The following is a 19,808-nucleotide window of genomic DNA, read 5'->3' as shown; positions in this document are numbered from 1 at the left end:
AGAAAAGTGATGACAGAAAAATTAAAGATATTTTCTGGAACCTACAATAAAAGTGAAAGACAGACCATTCTGAGATCAAAATCACTAGGGGTTCATGCTGTAGGCTTCCAAGAAGACAGGATGGAGGGGAGCAGGAAGTCATCGAGTAAGTACACACAGCAGCACTGGGTGGTGGCAGAGCTACAGGCTAATAATATGTAAACACTGAGACATTTCCAGAGCTGAGGAGAAACTCTGTGATTCATATAAAGACAGAAACTGGGTATAAAAAAGCCAAACTAGAAACATTACATGACAGTTTAATCAAGAGATAATAAGAATAAGCATTAAAGTCAAGTATGATGGCAAATTCCACTCAAGACTGGAGAGGCTGAGGCAGAGGAGCCAGGAATTTGAGGCCAGCCTGGGAAGCATAGTGAAATCTGTTCTCCTCAGAAAAGAAACAGTAACCACCAGGTTATTTAGATGACTCTGTGCGGAATAGCAATTCAGTCAAGTTCTGTTTTTCCTCTTTCAGGCAAGAGGCCTGCAGATGAGCATGTCTCCTGCTCTATGTCTGTATATTTTAAACACAGTAAAAGAAGTATTGTATTAGCAAAAAACGAATTGTCCTGACAATAACATGAGTGATTATCAGAGAAATCCAATGAAAACTGAAAATCAATTAGGGCTAATGAGAACATTCTACAACTTCTAGACAGAAAAACAATTCTTTATAGAAATCATAAATGAGATGTCTTCATCAAATCCATCCCTGCAAGGCTTGGGGTTCTATGCAGAAGAGAAGGTGAAAAATTTGTTAGAGCCAGAAGTACTGGATGACTGCAAAGAAACAGTGTCTCCCAGACACAATGGGCTGAGGCACACATAAACTCACAGCTGCTATGGCAGCAAGCACAGGGTTTGCATTAAGTCAAGCCACATGGCATCCCAGCACTGAGAGACGGGAGTGTGTGTGTGTGTGTGTGTGTGTGTGTGTGTGTGTGTGTTAGACATGGGGTCCTATCCCTAAGAAGCCTTCTGCAATTGATAGCAGCTGGCAAAGGGAAAATCAGTTTTCTCCAGGAGTGTCACAGGGTGTATCACACATGCTCCGGTGCACAGGAGAAGGTCAACACAAAATTAATTTTATGATTATTTAATTGGTTAATTGGTTGGTAAGTGTGTGTGTGTGTGTGTGTTTACTTTTTTGTTTTGTTTGGACATTCTTTACTTTGTTGGTCTTTTGTTTATTTGTTCTGATTTACTTTTTTGTGTTTTTTTAATCTATTTATTTATTCATTTATTTGTTACAGTTAATTCACTTTGTATCCCCCCCGTAGCTCCTTCCCTCCTCCCCTCACAAACCTACCTTCCCTCCCTCTTCCCCACCCTTGCCCCTCCCCCAGTCCACTGATAAGGGAGGTCCTCTTCTCCTTCCCTCTGATCCTAGTGTATCAGGTTTCTTCAGGACTGGCTGCACTGTCTTCCTCTGTGGCCTGGTAAGGCTCCTCTCCCCTCAGGGGGAGGTGATCACAAAGCAGTCCAGTGAGTTCAAGTCAGAGAAAGTCCCTGTTCCCATTATTATGTAGCCCACTTGGATACTGAACTGCCATAGGCTACCTCTGTACAGGGGTTCCAGGCCATCTCCATGAGTGGTCCTTGGCTGGAGTATCAGTCTCAGAAAAGACCCCTGTGTCCAGATATTTTGCATTTGTTGCTCTCCTTGTAGAGCTCCCGTACTCTCCAGGTCCTACTGTCTCCCACTTCTTTCATAAGATTCCCTGCACTCTGCCCAAAGTTTGGCTATGAGTCTCAGCCATCTGTCTCAATACCCTGCAGGGTAGAGCCCTTCAGAGGCCCTCTGTGGTAGGCTCCTATCCTGTTCCCTGTTTTGTCCCTGCATAATACTGGCATAGAAACAGAATGGCAGATCAATGGAATCAGATAGAAGACCCAGAAATAAATCCACACACTTATGGACACCTGATTTTTGAGAAAGATGCCAAAACCATACAATGGAAAAAAGATAGCATCTTCAACAAATGGTGCTGGTCTAACTGGATGTCTACATGTAGAAAAATGCAAATAGATCCATATTTATCACCTTGCACAGAACTAAAGTCCAAGTGGATCAAAGACCTCAATATAAAACCAGACACACTAAGCCTGTTAGAAGAAAAAGGAGGGAAGAGCCTTGAACTCATTGACACAGGAGACAACTTCCTGAACAGAACACCAACAGCACAGGCTCTAAGAGCAACAATCAATAAATGGGACCTCATGAAACTGAAAAGCTTCTGTAAAGCAAAGCAAAGGACACTGTTGTCAAAATGACTGTCTATAGATTGGGAAAGAATTTTTTTTTTTCTGAGAAAGAACAATATTGGATGGATAGAGATGTGGGTGCCTCTCGAGGATTTGGTGGAAGAGAAAATATAATCAAACAATATGAAAATAACATCAGCCTTGCTAACACGAATAAAATTCAGACACAAAATATGAATAGAATAACAACATAATATCTGCAGAGATATTAATATTAAATAATAAATTTAGTAAAGCATATTGGAGGTCATTACGACAAAAGCATGGTAGGGTTGAAGAAATGCTGTAGTAGTAGAACATTTGCGGGGCACTCATTTGACCCATAATTTGATCCAGAGCAACACACACACCATACAACACACACAACACATGCACACAACATACATAGCAAACACAGGACAGAGAGCACAGACACACACACCCCATACACCATTCACACACCATACATAATACACACTACACCATACACACACAACATACATACACAACACTTAATACACACAGAGAACACATTACACACACACACACACACACACACACACACACACACACACACACACACCACCATAAAATATTCTTAGGAGAGTGGGGCAGTGGTGGGGCATTCCTTTAATCCAAACACTTGGGAGGCAGAAGCAGGCAGATCTCTGTGAGTTCAAGGCCAGCCTAGCCTACAAAGTGAGTCCAGGACAGCAAAGGTTACACTGAGAAACCATGTCTGGGGAAAAAAAAATTATAAAGCTGGGTGTGCTGCTATAATCATAGCAATCTGAGAGGCAGAGGCAGGCAGATCTCTGTGAGTTCAAGGCTACCCTGGTCTACAAAGTGAGTCCAGGACAGTTCACTTTATGGAGTCTCACACAGTCCAGGCCAACCTCAAAGCCATTACGTGGTTATAGAAGACATCTGGGCCACTAGCAGAGCATCCCTTTAATCTCAGCAATCTGGAGGCAGAGGTAGGAATATCTCGGTGAGTATGAGATCAGCCTGGTCTACGTAGTGAACTCCAGGACAGCCTGAACTACACAGTGAAGCTTCTTCTCAGGAAACAAAAACAAACACATAAAAAACAGATGGTCTTAAGGTCCTGATCCCTACCACACCTCAAGTCCTGGGATCAGAGATAGAAGTATGCACCACCACCCATGGTCTATGGACCAGCCTCTTTAAATTGCTCTAAGCTGGGACCTCCAGAATGGCTGGCTGTTGTCTTTAAACTCCTCGTCAGTACCAGGACTAAAAATGATTTTTACCAATATCTAAGATGAGCAGACATATACACTAAATGGTCCCACACTGAAGAAGTTGAGATCTTGCTGCCAGCTTTTAAACCCACCAGCTAGCTACAAAAATTCACTCCTCCCATTCAATTATCTGCCAATTGATGCAACTTATATTTATAAAATCATGGGGTTTCTATTGTTTAACCACATGATTTGGCAGGATTTCCCCATGTTTATGTTTTATTGAAGTGGAGGAGTCCTTTTTTACTCAAATCCAAAGCAAAAAGGGAAACCATGTAAACATAGATTTGGTTTATAAACACTAAAATGTCTGTTCACTAGAACCCATACTCTGTTTTGGTACAACAAAACTAAGCAAACTCCCGAAATGTGGGAAAGGTCTTGCAGAGAGGAGGGGAGGTTGACAAGGAGGAATGATAAGACAGGGTGACCCTGAGATAGGACTGGGAGTAATCAGAATGCTTTCTCTACATGTAAGAAATTGTCAAAGAATAAATTTAATAAAAGTTTCTAGAAAGCCAAGATGCAAGCTAGAAAAAGCAATAAAAAGGGCTTAAATGTTCCAACGTATACATAGAAATTACAAATTCTTAATAAAGAAAACCCACTAGAAAAAAAGAGTAAACTGAAACATCAGTAGGCATTTTAAAATAGGATAACACAGGGTCCATGCAAATTTAAAAAGAAGTTGAATGCAAATGTTATCAGAATTCCGGAATCCTCCGTAGGAAGTAGATAAACTGAAAGGTTACATTACCAAGCATAGCTGAATTGTGATCCAAAAATCCTAATATTTTCACGTGTTCCTCTAGAATTTTGAGTATGTCTCAAGTCAAGCTAAGATCCTACTTCTTCACTTTCCTCAAAAGTCATCACTTCCCATTTTTCAGTTACTGCATATACAAAGGTTTTTTTAGTGTTAATATTCAGTGTTGCTAGAAGTGAAAGCAATATCAACTATTCCAGGCAGATTTCCAAGGAAATATTTCACAATATGTATCTGAAGCCTCCCAAACAGACAAAGTGTTTAGACATTCTGCTTGCGATTCTATTTCTAAGAAATCAAGCCAATGAAGGGAACATGGTCATCTCCAAAGAAGTATAATGAGTGTGTGGTTCTGGATATCACTGAGATAAGCAAATGGTTGGAAGCATGCTGAGTATTCTCAAATACTGTTCTGCCTAAATAATTACAATGAACACAAGCTATGGGGTAGAGCTCATTGTATCTAAGACAAATAACATTTAAAAAGTTTGTTTTTACTTTGAGTTATGTGTATGCATGTGTGTGCAGGTATGTGAGAAACTGGAGATATCAGCCAATTTGGAGCTGGAGTTACGGGCAGTTGTTAGCCATTTGATTTGAGTGTGGGAACCAAACTGTAGTTGTCTGCATGACCAGTACCTGCTCCCAACTCCTGAGCATCATAAACTCCCAGCCTCATAAAATAAGTATATTTTTTTATGATTAATATCAACTTACATATATTAATATCTAAAAATGTATGCACGTATATTGATAAACTTATAGAACAAATGTCCCATTGTTGTATGGGTCAATACTTTCTCAATTAGACAGCACTTAGATTACTTTGGAGTAGTTAGAAGACACAGCTTATGAAGGTGCTGGTTGCAAAGACCTGAGTTCTTTCTCTAGGACCCACATGGAGAACAGAGAACCAGCTCCACAAAACTGCCTTACATACGAGCCATAGGACACACATTCACACACAGGTACATGTGCGCCCCCACAAAATGAGTAATATAATAATAATATTAAAATAATAATAAAAATAATAATGCACCTTAGATTTTCTAAAAAGAAGTTTAGGCTAGTAAGCTGACCAGGCAATGTTATTAATGGTAACGTGAGGTTTTTCTTTTCTTTTTTAACTTTTAATTTTATTTATGTAGTTGCTCACTTTATATCCCAATCATAGACCTCATCCTCCTCTCCTCCTGATCCCACCATCTTCCCCCCTTCCCCTCTCCCCCTTTGAGGTTTTTCAAAACAGTTAAAAGAGAATTTTAAATGTTCTCCCCACAAAGAAATGATAAGCACTAAAAGCAACTTACATGCTAATCATCATGATTCAGTCATTTCAAGAATGTGCGTGCATAGGAATACAGTGTATTCCCTAAACAAATATGATTGCCAACTAAAAAAAAAAATAAACAAACAAAAACAAAAAACCCAGCACCTTGGCAAACCCTACCATACAAGGGAAAGAAAAGCTCTCCAAACACAGAAGCCCAATTCCTAACTAAGCATGTGCAGATAGCAACAAAGAATAGGACCGTGAGAATACTTACAGATACAGGGGGAATAAAATTTTGGCCTAGAGGAAATCTTATTTTATTTAGTTTTGTTTTATTACTTTCTTGTATCGTGATAAAGCCTCCCAAACATAGCACAAGCTGCTGCAGAAGCCTCAACAGTCTTTCTGCCTCAGGTTTCCAGAGTGCTGAAAAGGACAGGTAGGAACCGTAAGAGTCAATAGAAGGAATCATTTTAAAAAGACAAAACTCCAGAAAGTGTCAAAAGTTACTTTTAGAATAAGCCTAGTAATTATGATTAACAAGCAGGCCATCATAAACCACATCAATTACTATTACCAATGGGGAGAGAGAGACAAGAGAGGACAGAATCCTGGTTACAAAACGACTTTAAAATCAGCTATATGGTTTGCTCATTCTGCGATATTAACATAAACTCCGTGTAACAATTCTACATCCCCGTCCGAATGTATGTTCTAGACCTAATTAATTATTCTCTCTATTACAAATTTTATACAGAAAGTTAAACAGCTTCACAGCTCATATAAAAAATTGATGAAGGCAATGACAATTCATACTTTCCTTAAGTGAAGAAGCATTAATTTTAACCTCAGAGGAAAAACGATCTGACGGAGACAGCTGACAAAGTTCATGGAATATGCCCGAGCTTCCTTGGAGTAGAACTCTTTGAACAGTTAAGTAAAACCGTATCCCACTAAGGCAGGTGTCTCCTCCATTGTTCTCCTGATTGCAAGGACGTTGGTGGTCACATGTACCAGATGGTGTGAGATGGGACAGTTATACAAAACACACCAGACTTTACAAGATTATCTATGTACTTTTTCTTTAATCAGAACACAAGTTTTTAGAATTAACCAAAGAAAACAAGTGCATATTTCTAGTATCTGTTACAGGCATTAGTTTAAAGTTTTATAACCTTCTCTTAGTATAAGATTGGCTATGAAGTCGTAACTCATTAACTCCAAAATCTCAAAGTAATCTTCAAGTTTCCAATTCTGGTTGTTTTAGAGTTTTTCTTTCTTTGTTTTCTACATATTTTTATGATTCTTTGGGAATTTCACATCATGTACCTCCGTCACATTCATTTTCCGTTCTTCCATCTCTGCTCCCCTAGTCTTTTGAGAAAAAAAAAAAACAAAAACAAAAACAAAAAAACAAGTCCAATTTGTGTAATCTATACACTCATTGGAGCATGGTCAAACTCTCAGTGGCCTGCTTCTTAAATAGAACTGAGGTGTTCCCCTCCCAAACCCCAGCCAGTAGCCATTGGTTGTGGAGAGCTACACTTCAGCATCCTTACGACACTTTTTAAGAGTTCTCTTCGATGGCTTCTTTTAGGGCTGCTTCTTTTGGGGGTGAGTGGGAGTGGGGTGGAGTAGGAATTGCCACAGAAGTTTTCCATGTCCCTCTTTCTCAGCTATGCACCTCAATCATTGTTATCACTGGGAAAGTAGCTTCCTTGCCCTTTACAGTCAGCAGGGGGCATGGGTTTCTACATTGTTTCTAGCAGCAACACAGACCACAAACATGGCTCCTGGCTGCAGTAGGATCATGAACCCAAACCAGGTCATTGGAGGCAGTCCTGGCCTCAGCATGGCAGCAGCAAGACCCATGGACCTCATCATGGCTTCAGGCTGCAACACAGACTACTACGGACATCTGCATGGCTTTTGGTGGTAACATGGGCGAAGGACCTCAACACAAACCCCAGCAAAGTCCATAAGAAAGGCTGCAGCAGGGTCAATGACATTTTAGGAGGTAAAGATACTTGCCATGTAAGCCTTATTATTTGAATATGATCACCAGAACCCAGGTAAAGACAAGAGGGGAAAAACAGCTCCACACAATTGTTCTGTCATGAGAACACACACCCATACACACACAATAATAATACTAAAAAATAAAATTGAAAGCAAAAGTTGGTCACAAATATAAGATAGTTACATAGGAACTCTGCCATGCAGTCTTTTGCACATCAATGCTCACACTCACAGAAATAAAACACCAATGTTATAACCAGAAGCAGCATTCTTTAAGCTTTTGGAAATTGGACATATTATAATCAGCAGATTATTGATAAGCAAATGAACTAAAGCTCTTCTGTTGTGGAGACTTAATACTTACTCCTGAGACATTTAGTCTGAATTTCGATATTATTAGAAGTTTTACTAGACTTCACCAGTGTCCTATACCAGTACAACATTACCTCTAACTAAAGAATAACACTAATTTCAATGTGAAAAATTTAATAGTTTCCACTGGTCTTGTACACTCAAATATTTAGGGCTTTGCTTTATAGAGCAATTGATTGATCAAATACTGAGAGCCAAATTACTTTCTCAATAGTTACCAGCTAAGGATAGGATTTCATCCTCAACTCCTGCTACTAGGAAAGGGAGAGTCAGTTCTCTTTAAGGTTGTGGCCTTTGGTAGGTTGACCATTTCCAATGGATGAGCACATGCACAAGCATGTATGTATAGCACAAGATTAATTTCATGTTTTGTTTTGTTTTTTTAAACACATAGTAGATAGGAGGGTAGAGTGGCTCTTGGAGGAGTTTGGAGAGGAGTATAAATATGATCAAAATACAACTGAATGAAATCCTCAAAGAATTCAATAAGACATTTTTTTTCATGTTTGTTGTTCTGAGACAGGGTCCCTCTACATAGCCTCAAATGTCCTGGAACTTGCTGTGTCAACTAGGCTGGCCTCAAACTCAAATCTGACTGCCTCTGCTTCCCGAGTGCGTAGACTAAAGGAGTGTGCCACCACACCTGGACCAAATAAAAATTTCTCAAAACATAGTTTAAATTTCTCAAAGAACTTAGAACTGTGTGTGTTTTAAAAGTGATATGCTTTTTCCATCAACATTTATTACTAGATATTGCTTTATCCAGCACCAGATGGGAAGGGGGATGCAGAGACTCATATCCAGATATTATGCAAAGAGAATCTAAATTGGAGGTCTCTATCAGGAAGCTCAAGGAAGGAAAAATTGTATGAGTCAGAGGGGATGGACAACACCAGGAGAACATGACCCATCAAAGCAACTAAACAGTGCTCACATGAACTCACATGAGATCACAGAGCCTGAAGCATCAAGCACGGGATGCATGGGTCTGCCTCAGGTCCTCTGCATATATCTTATTGTTATTAGCTTGGTGTTTTTGTTGGACTCCTACCAGTGGGAGCTGGTGTGACTCTCTCGACTCTCTTGCCTGTTCCTGAGACTCTTTCCCTACTCTTGGATTGCCTTGTTAGTCTCCTTAAGAGCTTTTGCCTTGCCTTATTATATCCTGTTTCATCATGTTTGCTTGCTGTCTCTTAGAGGCCTACTTTATTCTGTAGGAAAAGAGGGGGAGAGGATCTGGGAGAGAGGGGAGGAAGGAGAGTTGGGAGGGGTGGAGGTAAGGAAGACTGTTCTGTGGTGGGTGTGTATTCAATGAAAGTACAATCTATTTTCAATTAAAAAAAAGAAAAACAACAACATTTGTTACATGACAAAGATTGTGCAGTGGCAATCTCCTTGACAAATAGCATCCCAGAGACTCGTGAACAGATAATGTTCTTAACATGTACAGAAAGTACAGGAAATGCCTGGGGGAACTTTAAAGGCAAACTTTAAAGCAAAAAAGTAAGAACAAATTCCTGTATGACTTTCCCAGGATTGTCATAACAAGAGAGCCTCAAGTTATATGACTTGATATGACTATAAGTCATGAGACTTCTAGTCCTATGTGAGGACTAGAAGTCAGATCAACTCAGTCATCTTAAGGCAGTCCCTAACATGGTGTCACATGAGTTCCACCATATAGGTCACCTAAACGTTCATGTCTTTGCTTTTACCATGCATGGCTGATAACACACCATTCTGTCTCCTTCTGCGCAATCCTTGTAATTTTTCCAACCTTCTCTGATTTCTTCCTTGTTATGGTTTACCAGAAAAACTCAAGCATTGAAGGTTTGGTCCCCAAAGCAGCAATGTGCAGGTTGGAGTATTTGGTATGTGATTGGTGAGTGTTCTGGCTTCCTCAGTGGATTAACCAACAGATGGGTTGTGGGACCCAGTATGAACCAAGTTTTCCCTTTTGTTTCCTAACCTCAGTAAGGCAAGGTGAACAGTGCTTCTGTACTAGTGACACAGAAACAAGGCCAAATAGCCATAGACAAAAGAGTCTGAAATCATGAGCCCAAGCAAATCTTTCCTTATCCTGGTTGATTTCCTTGCATTCTCCCCCCCCCCCCACGGTAATAGAAAGACAACAAGAAACTTGACACTGAAAACTGGGGCTGTTGTTGTGATTATAAATGATAGTTTAGAAACATTTGAAATATTCTGGGGAAGCAGTCTAGAAAAGGTATACATACATGGTTGGTGGAGCTTAATGAGTGATTCTTGAAGAACCTCAGAAGATCAAAATGTTGATCTAATGTAAAGACCAGGCTAGAAAGGTTTCAAAAGAAAGGGAAGACTGCTTTGGGAACTGAACTAAAGGCCATTTATGCTACATTCTGGCAAAGAATTTGTCTAATTTTCTCCCATATTTTATAACTTGTGTATGAAGGGAGGCTTAAAACGACACACTAGTTAACCTTTTGGAAGAAATTCCAAGGAATCTTGCATCTTGATGTCGCTTCATTATTGCTGTTTGATTTAGCTAGATTTACAATAAGACACAGGAAAAAAAATCAGAGCAGAAAGACTTAAGAAATTTGCTGTTTGGCTAGCAAAGAAAGGCCTGTAAAGTTAAGTTGATGCTGATGGGGACAGTAAAGAGATTAGCACCATTAAAAATAATCCAAGCACTTTCTACATGGACAGTTGGAAAGATAATGCCTTGAGATAATCTCATGAATCAGGAAGATCCATCCTTCATTGGTTAAAAGGTAGGTAAATACAAACCTTTTATTTGAGGAATGAATCCCTGGGTGTTCTGGGTCCCACAGCTAAGAAATTATTTCCTCAGTATTTCACCTTAGTCATTAAATCACTAAAGAACCCAGTGTAGTTGTGGTGGGTTGAGAGGTAGCTACTGATCTTGCTATTAGCACAACTTGATGATATCCATGTACCTTTGTAGATATGGAATTCAGGAGCCCCACTGAGATGCCAAAGGAAAACCTAAAAGGGTGTGCACTTTGTAGCACTTTTGATGTTTTGTAAGCAGACCCTGAAGGTCCTGAAACTGTGAAAGTGGAACCAAAGGAACATCAGTGACAACAGAGATACCTGTGACATATCACTCCTACCAAAGACAGCTGCAGACTGCAAGCACAGCCTGGCCGAGAGGATGACCAGAAAGTCTTAAGTCAATATAGTCCTGAGGGTGGCCTTTAGGTCTCATAGCGTAACATCATGCTCTGATGACAGATATGGAACTATCGATCTCAATGTTTGCCCTTCAAGTTTTCAGTCTTGCTTCAAAAAATTTCTGCTGCGCTGTTTTACAACTCTTCTCATTTGGAATAGGAGTGTGTCCCATGTATACTCGCATATATTGGATGTAAGTAACTTGTCTTTGAATTTTAAAGTTCATATCTATGAGTCTGCTTTGAGCTTCTGAAAAAACTTTGGAACTTTCACTTTTGGGTAGTGATGGAACTGGTAAGACACAAAGATTCATAAAGACAGGCTAGTGCATTCTGATGCATTCTGCACTGTGAGATGGGCTTGGGTCTTTGAGGCACAGGGACACTGTTATATTTCAGAAGTTAAGTGTTCTACAAAAGCTCATGCATTGAGCACTTATGCCCTAAGGAAGCAGTGCTCTGAACTGGGCCTTTGGGAAGTCATTAGGCCATGAAAGCATTTGACCAAGGCTTTGAATTCACAGCTTCATAGGTTTGAGGAGAGGGGATGTACCATAAAAATGAGAGTTTTCTTTTTGAATCCTGTATGCTACATCTATTGCCTAACATATGCCTCCCTCAAAAATGGCAGCCTCAAAAAACATGACTCAGAATAAACCCTTCCATTTCTTTTAGTTGATTTTCTCATGAATGTTGTCATAATGGCTAAACCTGACTAAGACATTCCTTCCTATCTTTAGTATGGAAAAATTCATTATTGTTACTCTTAGATCAAGACCATAATTTAAATATGCTGGCATATATATGATATATATATATATATATATATATATATATATATATACATATATATCAGTAAATTTAAGATCTGAAGTATACCATTCTGTTCCTGGGCCTCAAAGGTTATGTCCATCTTACAGTACATTTAATATTTAATGTATATAAATAAGCTTCTCATATTATTTTGAAAGCTTACATATTTAAATAGCTCACCCACCCAAGATACAAAGATGTGAAACTTAGTGGACATAAAATGTCCACGTGAAGAACATCTCTGCCTTCGCTGACATAGAGTTCACGGAAGAAACATGAATATACCATAGATTTTATTATCGCCATTGCTGTATTTAACTCTTGATGCACACTAGTGTAGCGGTATGGATTTTGATGTAAAGAAACTCTAAGGAAGGATAAACTCATGGCAAAGAGGAGAAGCAGCAAAGGACAGAGGTGAGTACAAAAACTTGTAGAAAAGATGGGTCAATAATGAACAGAGTAGACTGCATCCACTCAAAAGGGAAGTCTGGATAAGGCCAAATTAGCCTTCCAAAAATAGATATCCTTCTCTTCCCATTTCCCTTTTTACCACAAGCTCTCATGAGTGATGAGCAAAAATAAGTACACAACGTAAATTTTACATGCAAGTTCTTTGGGTTTGTGTGTGTGTGTGTGTGTTTGTGCATGCGTGTGTCTGTGTAATCTTTATTTTTTTTTCATTTTGGTGTTGTTTTATTCAAGCAAATACATTTGCAAAGTCAGTTGATAACTGAATACTTCCTTTATTGTTAAAGCAAAGAACTTGAAAGTCAGGCATGTTGACAGAAGCAACTTAATCCCATTATTTATTAGGTCCAGGTTACTGTAGGTGAAATGCAAGTCAGAACTATAGAAAAAGACTCTGGTTTGTGTTGTTTCTTTTGTTTTAAGCACCCTCTGAAAAATAACTGTTCTTGGCAAAGATTTCCTTCATTATAGCAATATTTCTAGGACCATACAATTGACTATCCATCAGCTGTTTATTCTAATTATATCTTAAATTTCAAAACTTCTGAAGCTGGGGTTTTGGGAAAGTAGCTCACTGGCCTAGCATACACACAGCCCTGTATTCAATTCTAAGTGCCACAATGAAACCTCTTTGTGTTTTGTGACCCCAAAACAAAAAATCAACATCTTAGGGAATTGAAATCGCTCAGAGGTGTCTTCTTCATTGGTAAACCAGAGACAATTTTTAATCTAGGTAGCAACCAGAAAGGCTATGGTCATCATAGGCACAAATATTCTTTCTGTGATGTCTTTGTAGAATGAACTTGTCTATTTTCTTGCTCTTTTTCCAAACACCAGCTTTTTCCCTCTTTCTTCTTTCTTTCTTTTCTTTTCTTTCTTTCTTTCTTTCTTTCTTTCTTTCTTTCTTTCTTTCTTCCTTCCTTCCTTCCTTTCTTCCTTTCTTTTTTCTTTCTATTTATTTATTTATTTGTTTGTTTGTTTATCTGTTCTTGAGATAGGGTTTCTCTGTAGCCCTGGCTGTGCTGCAACTCACCCTATAGACCAGACTGGCCTTGAACTCAAAGACCTGCTTGCCTCTGCCTAGCAAGCGCTGGGATTAAAGGTGTGTGCCCCACCGATGCCCTGCTGCTATCTGAAACCATTTGGATGTCCTAATAAACAAGATAAATCACGTGCAGGCATACAGTCACATGCAGCTTTCATCATAAGGGTCTGATTGTTGAAATTTTGCAACTGTAACTTGTTTATCTTCAACATAAAGTGAACAAGTCACATTCTGGTCTTTAAGTTAGGAGTAGCTTTAAAAATACTGTCTCACCTCCTTACTAACGAATAAAAAGATGGGATACTAACGTTCTCCTATTTAATTACCATGTTTGAAAAGTTTCTTTGGTGCTCTTGGTAGCCTAATGGTATTCGTTATGCTATGCACTTATTGCTCCCCTGCCAGTTTCTGGGAATACAATAGAGAAAAAGAAAACAGTGTTGATTAAGAACACATTTAAGCTTCTGAAAACAATAAAATTGATAATTAAAACATACTAAAGCATAAAAATAAATTTAAATAAAAACGTACTAAATCCTTGTTATTCTTTATATATTTTTAAGAGAAAACTCGATATGCTGCCTGGAATCTGAGAATGGAAGAGGAAAGATCAAGAAACTCAAAGAGGCAAAGAATTAGTGCTACCAACTCAGATACATAGTAGTCAAAACACTCGATATAAAATGATCCTCGGTACAAGATAATATCCAACGGCCATTTCTTATACCAAGGTTAGAGAATGATATGTAAAACGGTATTAATTCTCAAATAACTTGTCATCGTGAGACAAACCAATCAAGTTCAAAGTCCAGAACCTGCAAAAGGAAGGTTAGATGCAAAGGAGGGTGCAGGCTGGGACACTCTTTTATAAAAGAGAGGGCACCAAGGGTTGGCTTAGCTTTTCTATCAATGTTTGGGACTATGCTCATCCAATTCCTTTGACCCTTAGTGTCACCCAGGTTCTTGCATCAGTCCTGTGGATAATGATTCTCAAAACAAGGCAAGCTTTGATCCTGTCCCACCTTTACACCCTTGGCTAGCGCGAGGCTGCCACTACTTTCTGAGCCGCTGGGGGACTTATTGGAAACTTATTGGAGGCAGCAAGCGGCAGGGGACAAGAAAACCCTACCAGCCGAAGCACGTAGACAAGAGAGAAACCTGGAGGTATGGATTACTTACAGTTTGTCTCTGAGACTGGCAGCACCAGGACGACGCAGGCCAGCAGCAGCACGCGACAGCGCGCACTCAAGACCCTCATTGCTGAGCGGGCGGCGGGAGGTCAGGGCAGGCGCAGCCGGGACCCGAGCCTGCACTCGGTCGCTGGGAGCTGCGAGCCCGGGCTCAGCTCTCCTAGCTCTGGCCCAGTCTGAGCGCGGGCGGAGCAGCCAGCGGCGGAGGGGACCGCCCGCTCCCAGCCCCCAGCCCGGGAGGGGAAGCGATGACTGGGACATTTCCTGGAAGCTTTTCTCAGCTGTGGGAGCGGGAAGGGGGAGGGATCCGGGAGTGAGGTCGGAGGCCTGGAAAGCTTATCAGAGGTCCTTTGTCGCGGTCCTGCAGTTACTTCTTTCTTTAGAAAGTGAAGTTTTCAAAGGTTGAAGAAAAGACCGCCCTCCCTCCTACTCCCTCCTTCCCTCCCGCCTCCTCTCTCCTGCCTTCTCTCCTTCCCCCTTTCCCTTCCTCCTCTCTCCCTCTCTCCTTCTCTTCATTTCCTATTCTTTCTCCCACTTCCCCTTTTCTTCCTTCCCCATTCTTTCTCTTCCTCCCTCCTCTCTTCCTTTCCTCACTCTCCCTGTCAGGATTTCAAGATGTCAACCTGAACAAAAGCCAATGAGGACTTTAGGAAGAAGAGTGCTCAGATCAGAAGTAATGATGGGTGAGAGGGGGAGGAAGAAAATGGAATGGTCTGATCACCCACAGTGCCTTTCCTCCAAGCAGCTTGTTGGTATTAAGTATTACCATTCAGTTTTTGTCAGGCCTTAGGCTGCCACTGCCTGGGTCTAAAGCATAATACTTGGTCTTACCACTGTTGAATAACTTTAAGAAAAGAGCTTACAGTAAACAGGTTGTCACAGTGTTGATGTGAGATTTTCTAAAGATGCTACAAGAAGCATAAGGCATAGTATTGCTCAATGCACATATATTATTGTTCCTTTTTGTCTGAATAAAACATTGATTGATTTTTCTGTGTGTTTGAAGGAAACGAACATTGATTGATTTTTCTGTGTGTTTGAAGGAAACGTACTAAGCAGAATGATAGTTTAAAGATTATTTCCAGATTTCTTTCTTTCTTTCTTTTTCAATGATTTTGTGATAGAGCTAAATGCAATATTGAAGCAATTTTTCTGATAAGAGAATGGTTCGTAAATTTCCATTCATTCAATAAAAGGAAGGAAAACTCTTGTACCATACCCTTCCATGCTCTGTACCTTGTTTAACTAAATTGATGCTTGAGAGACTCAGAGGAGAAAATAATATTTAATTACATATGAATGCAGTGGAATTTCACAAGGTTGTGAGATTCGAGGAGGTGGTCAGATGATTGAGACATACAACAACTTAAGCTATGAAAAAGGAATTTGAGGCTTCCAGCAAAGGAGGTTGAAAATAGGGAGAAGACAAGTGAAGGAAACACAAGTACTAGAAATATATGATCAAAAGGGATGTGTTTGTCTTATTGTCTCTCAGGCAACAAAAGTTGTCTCTGGGATTTGTTCCTTCTGGTATGATTGAACTTTTATTAATCAAAATTTTCTTTATGAGTGTAAGTTTCTGTTGTAGCTTGGGTCTTTTTAAAAATTTAAATTGTTTTTGGTTTTTCAAGATTGGGTTTCTCTGTTTAGCATTGGCCATCCTTGACTCACTTTGTAGACCAGACTGGCCCTGAACTCACAAAGATCTGCCTGCCTCTGACTCCCTGAGTGCTGGGATTACAGGTGTGTGTACAGATGCAAAAATATTTATTTTAATGAGTATGAGTTTTGCCTGTGGATATGCACCATGTGCCTGCAGAGGGCATCAGGTCTCCTGCAATTGGAGTTAGAGATGGTTTTGAGCCTCCATGTTGGTACTGGGATCCAACCCAGGTCCTCTGGAAGAGCAACAAGTGCTCAAACACTGAGCCATCTCTACAGCCCTTAAAGTTCCAAACTCAGTTGTAGCTCAAATGCTTTCTGGCTTTGTCACCAGCCTGTGGTGACATTACAGGTAAATACGTCAGCACTTGGGCCTAATAGGAGGTCTCTGGGATTGTCTTCTTGGAATTCTCTCTTTCTCTTCTTAGTAACCAGTAACCATAAGGTAAGCAGCCATTTTAGCCTCTTTCTTCCAGTACAAATATTCCCATAATGCATTGTGCCATCACAAGCCAAGGGCTATACTATAGAAACCTCTAAAATTGTGAGTCTAAAGTGAGCATTTGCTCCTTTTACATTTATCCTCAGGCATTTTTTGTTGTTTGCTTGTTTGTTTTTCATTTAGGACAAAAAGTTGACTGACACAATTTTCTTTCTAAACTCATACTTTACTCAAGGCACTTAACAGAGAACTACAAAAACCACCACTACTTCTACTGTTTTTGTTTTTTGTTTTTCGGTTCTTGCAGACAGGGTTCCTCTGTATAACAAGAGCCCAGGATGTCCTGGACTCACCTTGCAGACTATGCTAGCCTTAAACTCACAGAGCTCTGCCTACCTCTGCCTCTCTCCCAAGGGCTGGGACTAGAGGTGTGCAACACTATACCAGGCTCTGCTGGGGTTTGACTTGCTTTTGTTTGAAATGTCCCCAAAGACACCAGCATTCACTGAAAATATCTGCAAGCTAGTGTTGTGTCCATACGGAGATTCATCACCCACAGCTTCAGGACCCTCAATTCAACACCTACAGCTCCTTTCTGGGTGGGTGAAATCCAGGCCAATAGACACTCAGTATCCCATGCTATGCCTTGTTCTAGCTTCTGTCCTGACCTCTTTCAACAGGGTCCATTGGAAGCAGAGGCCAACACTGCCAAAATTGTGAAGATGATAGGACTTACCTGCCCACATTTTCAAATAAAGTTGTTTAACAGAAAATACACATACATCTTTATGTCAAAGTAGTATATGTTACTGTTTCATGTTCTAATCTTTTGAATTAAGTAAAATACAAATTATCCAGTATGTTTGTGACCTCTGCCTTTAAAACATTCTCTTCCTTTTGGGTCCTCTGACTCCACCAGATCAATGTATTTGCCACTTTATTTTCAACCAGGTGGTTCAAATATAAGAATAAACATAATCCCTTAGAGCTATTTGGATTACATTAAACAAAAGAAGCTCTAAGTACAGTATTTACTCTTTAGTATGTAAATGCACATACTAATATGCCTGGGATCTTCAATGAATGCTCCATTTGGGAATCTCTTCATTATGTGAGGACAATTTTAAAGGATATTGTCAACTTTGAGATCTCAAAATTTCTCACAAAGGGTAAAGCTCGTGAATTAAAAATCAGCAGCATTCCATTGCATGTCATCAACAATACCAACAACAACAGAGAGAGCCCAAGATGGGAATGTTAAAGAAAGAGAGGCATTTCAAGGAAATGAAAAAGAAAAAGAAACTTTTAGTTTCTTTGCTTGAAGGGGATTGCCTTTTAAGTTTCAGAAATATACCCTAGTGTCAGAGTAAATGTGGAACAACTGCTTCCTTCAACATAATGTCAAACTTAAATAATAGCTGAAATATTCAATATGGAAACTGGAGAAGAAATAAAATAGTAAAATATTTTGGTTTTAAACTTATCTCAAAAGTTGACTCCAGCTTTAATTCAATATTGACATCTGGCTTCAGCTAAGTATTGATTAATGCATTTACTAATTTTATAGAGCTGAAATTTGATTTGAGTATACTTCAGTATATAGAAACAAAACTTCTCCAGACTTTAACTCATTAGCTAAATCTGTTCCCCTATAAAGCAACTAATACATTTCTTAATCTTCTACTATCCTTTCTGAACAATAAAATTTATGAGGGAAGATTTTCTATTGTGATGTTTGATTCACAGGTATGCACCCAGTGCCTAGAACCATCTTTTAGGATCCACTCCATCCCCACCCCCTGCTCTTCACAGTGTGATAGGCTGCGATCAGGATGCCTTATTTGCATGAAGAGGATTTCCAGGTATTTGCTAGACAAGACCTTATAAGGAAAGGGGAAGTTCAACCTGGTCCACAACATCAAGGAGCAGAAAGTGCTGATGTGCAATAAATCTTACTATGTTGAGTTCACTCACAACAACAACAACAACAATTTTTTTTTTTTTTGAAGAACTGAGATAAAGTAAGAAGGGGGAAGAATTTAGGAAGACATGAGTTTCATCTAAATTTTTGTTTGGCATGGTTTGGTGGGATAGAAACTCAATCATAGTCTGGATGAAGAATAGACACGGACAAGAGTGCTTTGTAAAGTTGTTGAAAGTTACAGAGGGTAGGTTGTGTAAACTGAGTGATCAACCCCCTTGTTAAACTGACTGATAGTTAAAAGTAAACTCTTTTCATTATCCTTCCCTGACCTTCCATTCCACTCTATGGATAAGAAGATGGTGGCTTTGGTGTAATGTAAATGCTTATGAGACAAGTGATAGTAACTTTAAAGCTTGCTTTTGCTTTTCAGAAGTTGCCATGAGAGCTTTATCTCTGTCACCATCTCAGTAACCTTGTGATCGGACAGGTTTCCATTTCCATTTTACAGGAGGGCTACAGAGGTTCAGAGTCAGCAAGCTCATGAGTTAGAATAGAACTACTTTAAAACTCTGAGCTAGCTTAGTCCTAGACTATCATTTTTTTCCTTTGAATACTGTGATTTTTCAGTGGTCTCTTTGCTTCTGCTGTGATGTGAAATGTCTATCAACTATCTCTCTCTCTCTTTCTATCTATCTATCATCTACCTATCTTTCTATATATCTATCATCTATCAATCATCTACCTATCTACCTTTTAGTCAGAAACCGAATAAACATGGATTTATATGTTAATGCATACAGTTTTTGGAAGCTAGTTGCCATTTTCTGTCAATAAACATATTATAAATAAGGCATTAAATACACCTTTAAAAATGAAGCATTGCAAAAGGGCCAGCTTATTCACAATCTTGAAATTCAAAAATCAAATGGCCATGATTTTATATAGCTAAAAGCCCCAGAAAAACATATATTAAAATATCACCACTGCCTATCTTTGAGGGTCACGTGCACACATATTTTCATCTTGTCCCTTTTTGTTTGCATATTCTTCCACACGCACATATTTCTTTTTTAAATCGTAACTTCTTACAAGAAATATAAT

The 19,808-nt window shown here is 39.4% G+C and overlaps 2 protein-coding genes and 1 non-coding gene across 6 annotated transcripts in view; 2 read left to right on the top strand and 1 right to left on the bottom strand.

The window, feature by feature from the left end:
- The window catches only part of Pros1 (protein S), a 70,962-nt gene extending 56,053 nt beyond the window's left edge, over positions 1 to 14,909 (bottom strand). For all 4 annotated transcript variants that reach the window (XR_009587012.1, XR_009587013.1, XR_009587011.1 and 1 more), the window contains exon 1: positions 14,669 to 14,909. Coding sequence is in view for 1 of the 4 variants with exons in the window: in XM_021663676.2 (XP_021519351.1) it covers positions 14,669 to 14,747 (79 nt within the window). In the remaining 3 variants the exon portion in view is untranslated. The remainder of the gene's footprint in view (positions 1 to 14,668) is intronic.
- Positions 14,514 to 19,808, top strand: part of Arl13b (ADP ribosylation factor like GTPase 13B) — a 66,791-nt gene continuing 61,496 nt past the window's right edge. The window contains exon 1 of the mRNA XM_060370612.1: positions 14,514 to 14,653. The gene's annotated coding sequence lies outside the window, so the exon portion shown is untranslated. The remainder of the gene's footprint in view (positions 14,654 to 19,808) is intronic.
- On the top strand, positions 17,284 to 17,407 carry LOC132648872 (small nucleolar RNA ACA64). The gene has a single exon (XR_009587258.1). It is a non-coding gene; the product is annotated as a small nucleolar RNA ACA64 (small nucleolar RNA).

Source organism: Meriones unguiculatus, chromosome 17, assembly GCF_030254825.1.
Source record: "Meriones unguiculatus strain TT.TT164.6M chromosome 17, Bangor_MerUng_6.1, whole genome shotgun sequence".
Classification (NCBI taxonomy): Eukaryota; Metazoa; Chordata; class Mammalia; order Rodentia; family Muridae; genus Meriones; species Meriones unguiculatus.
This window is presented reverse-complemented; position numbering and strand designations above follow the sequence as displayed.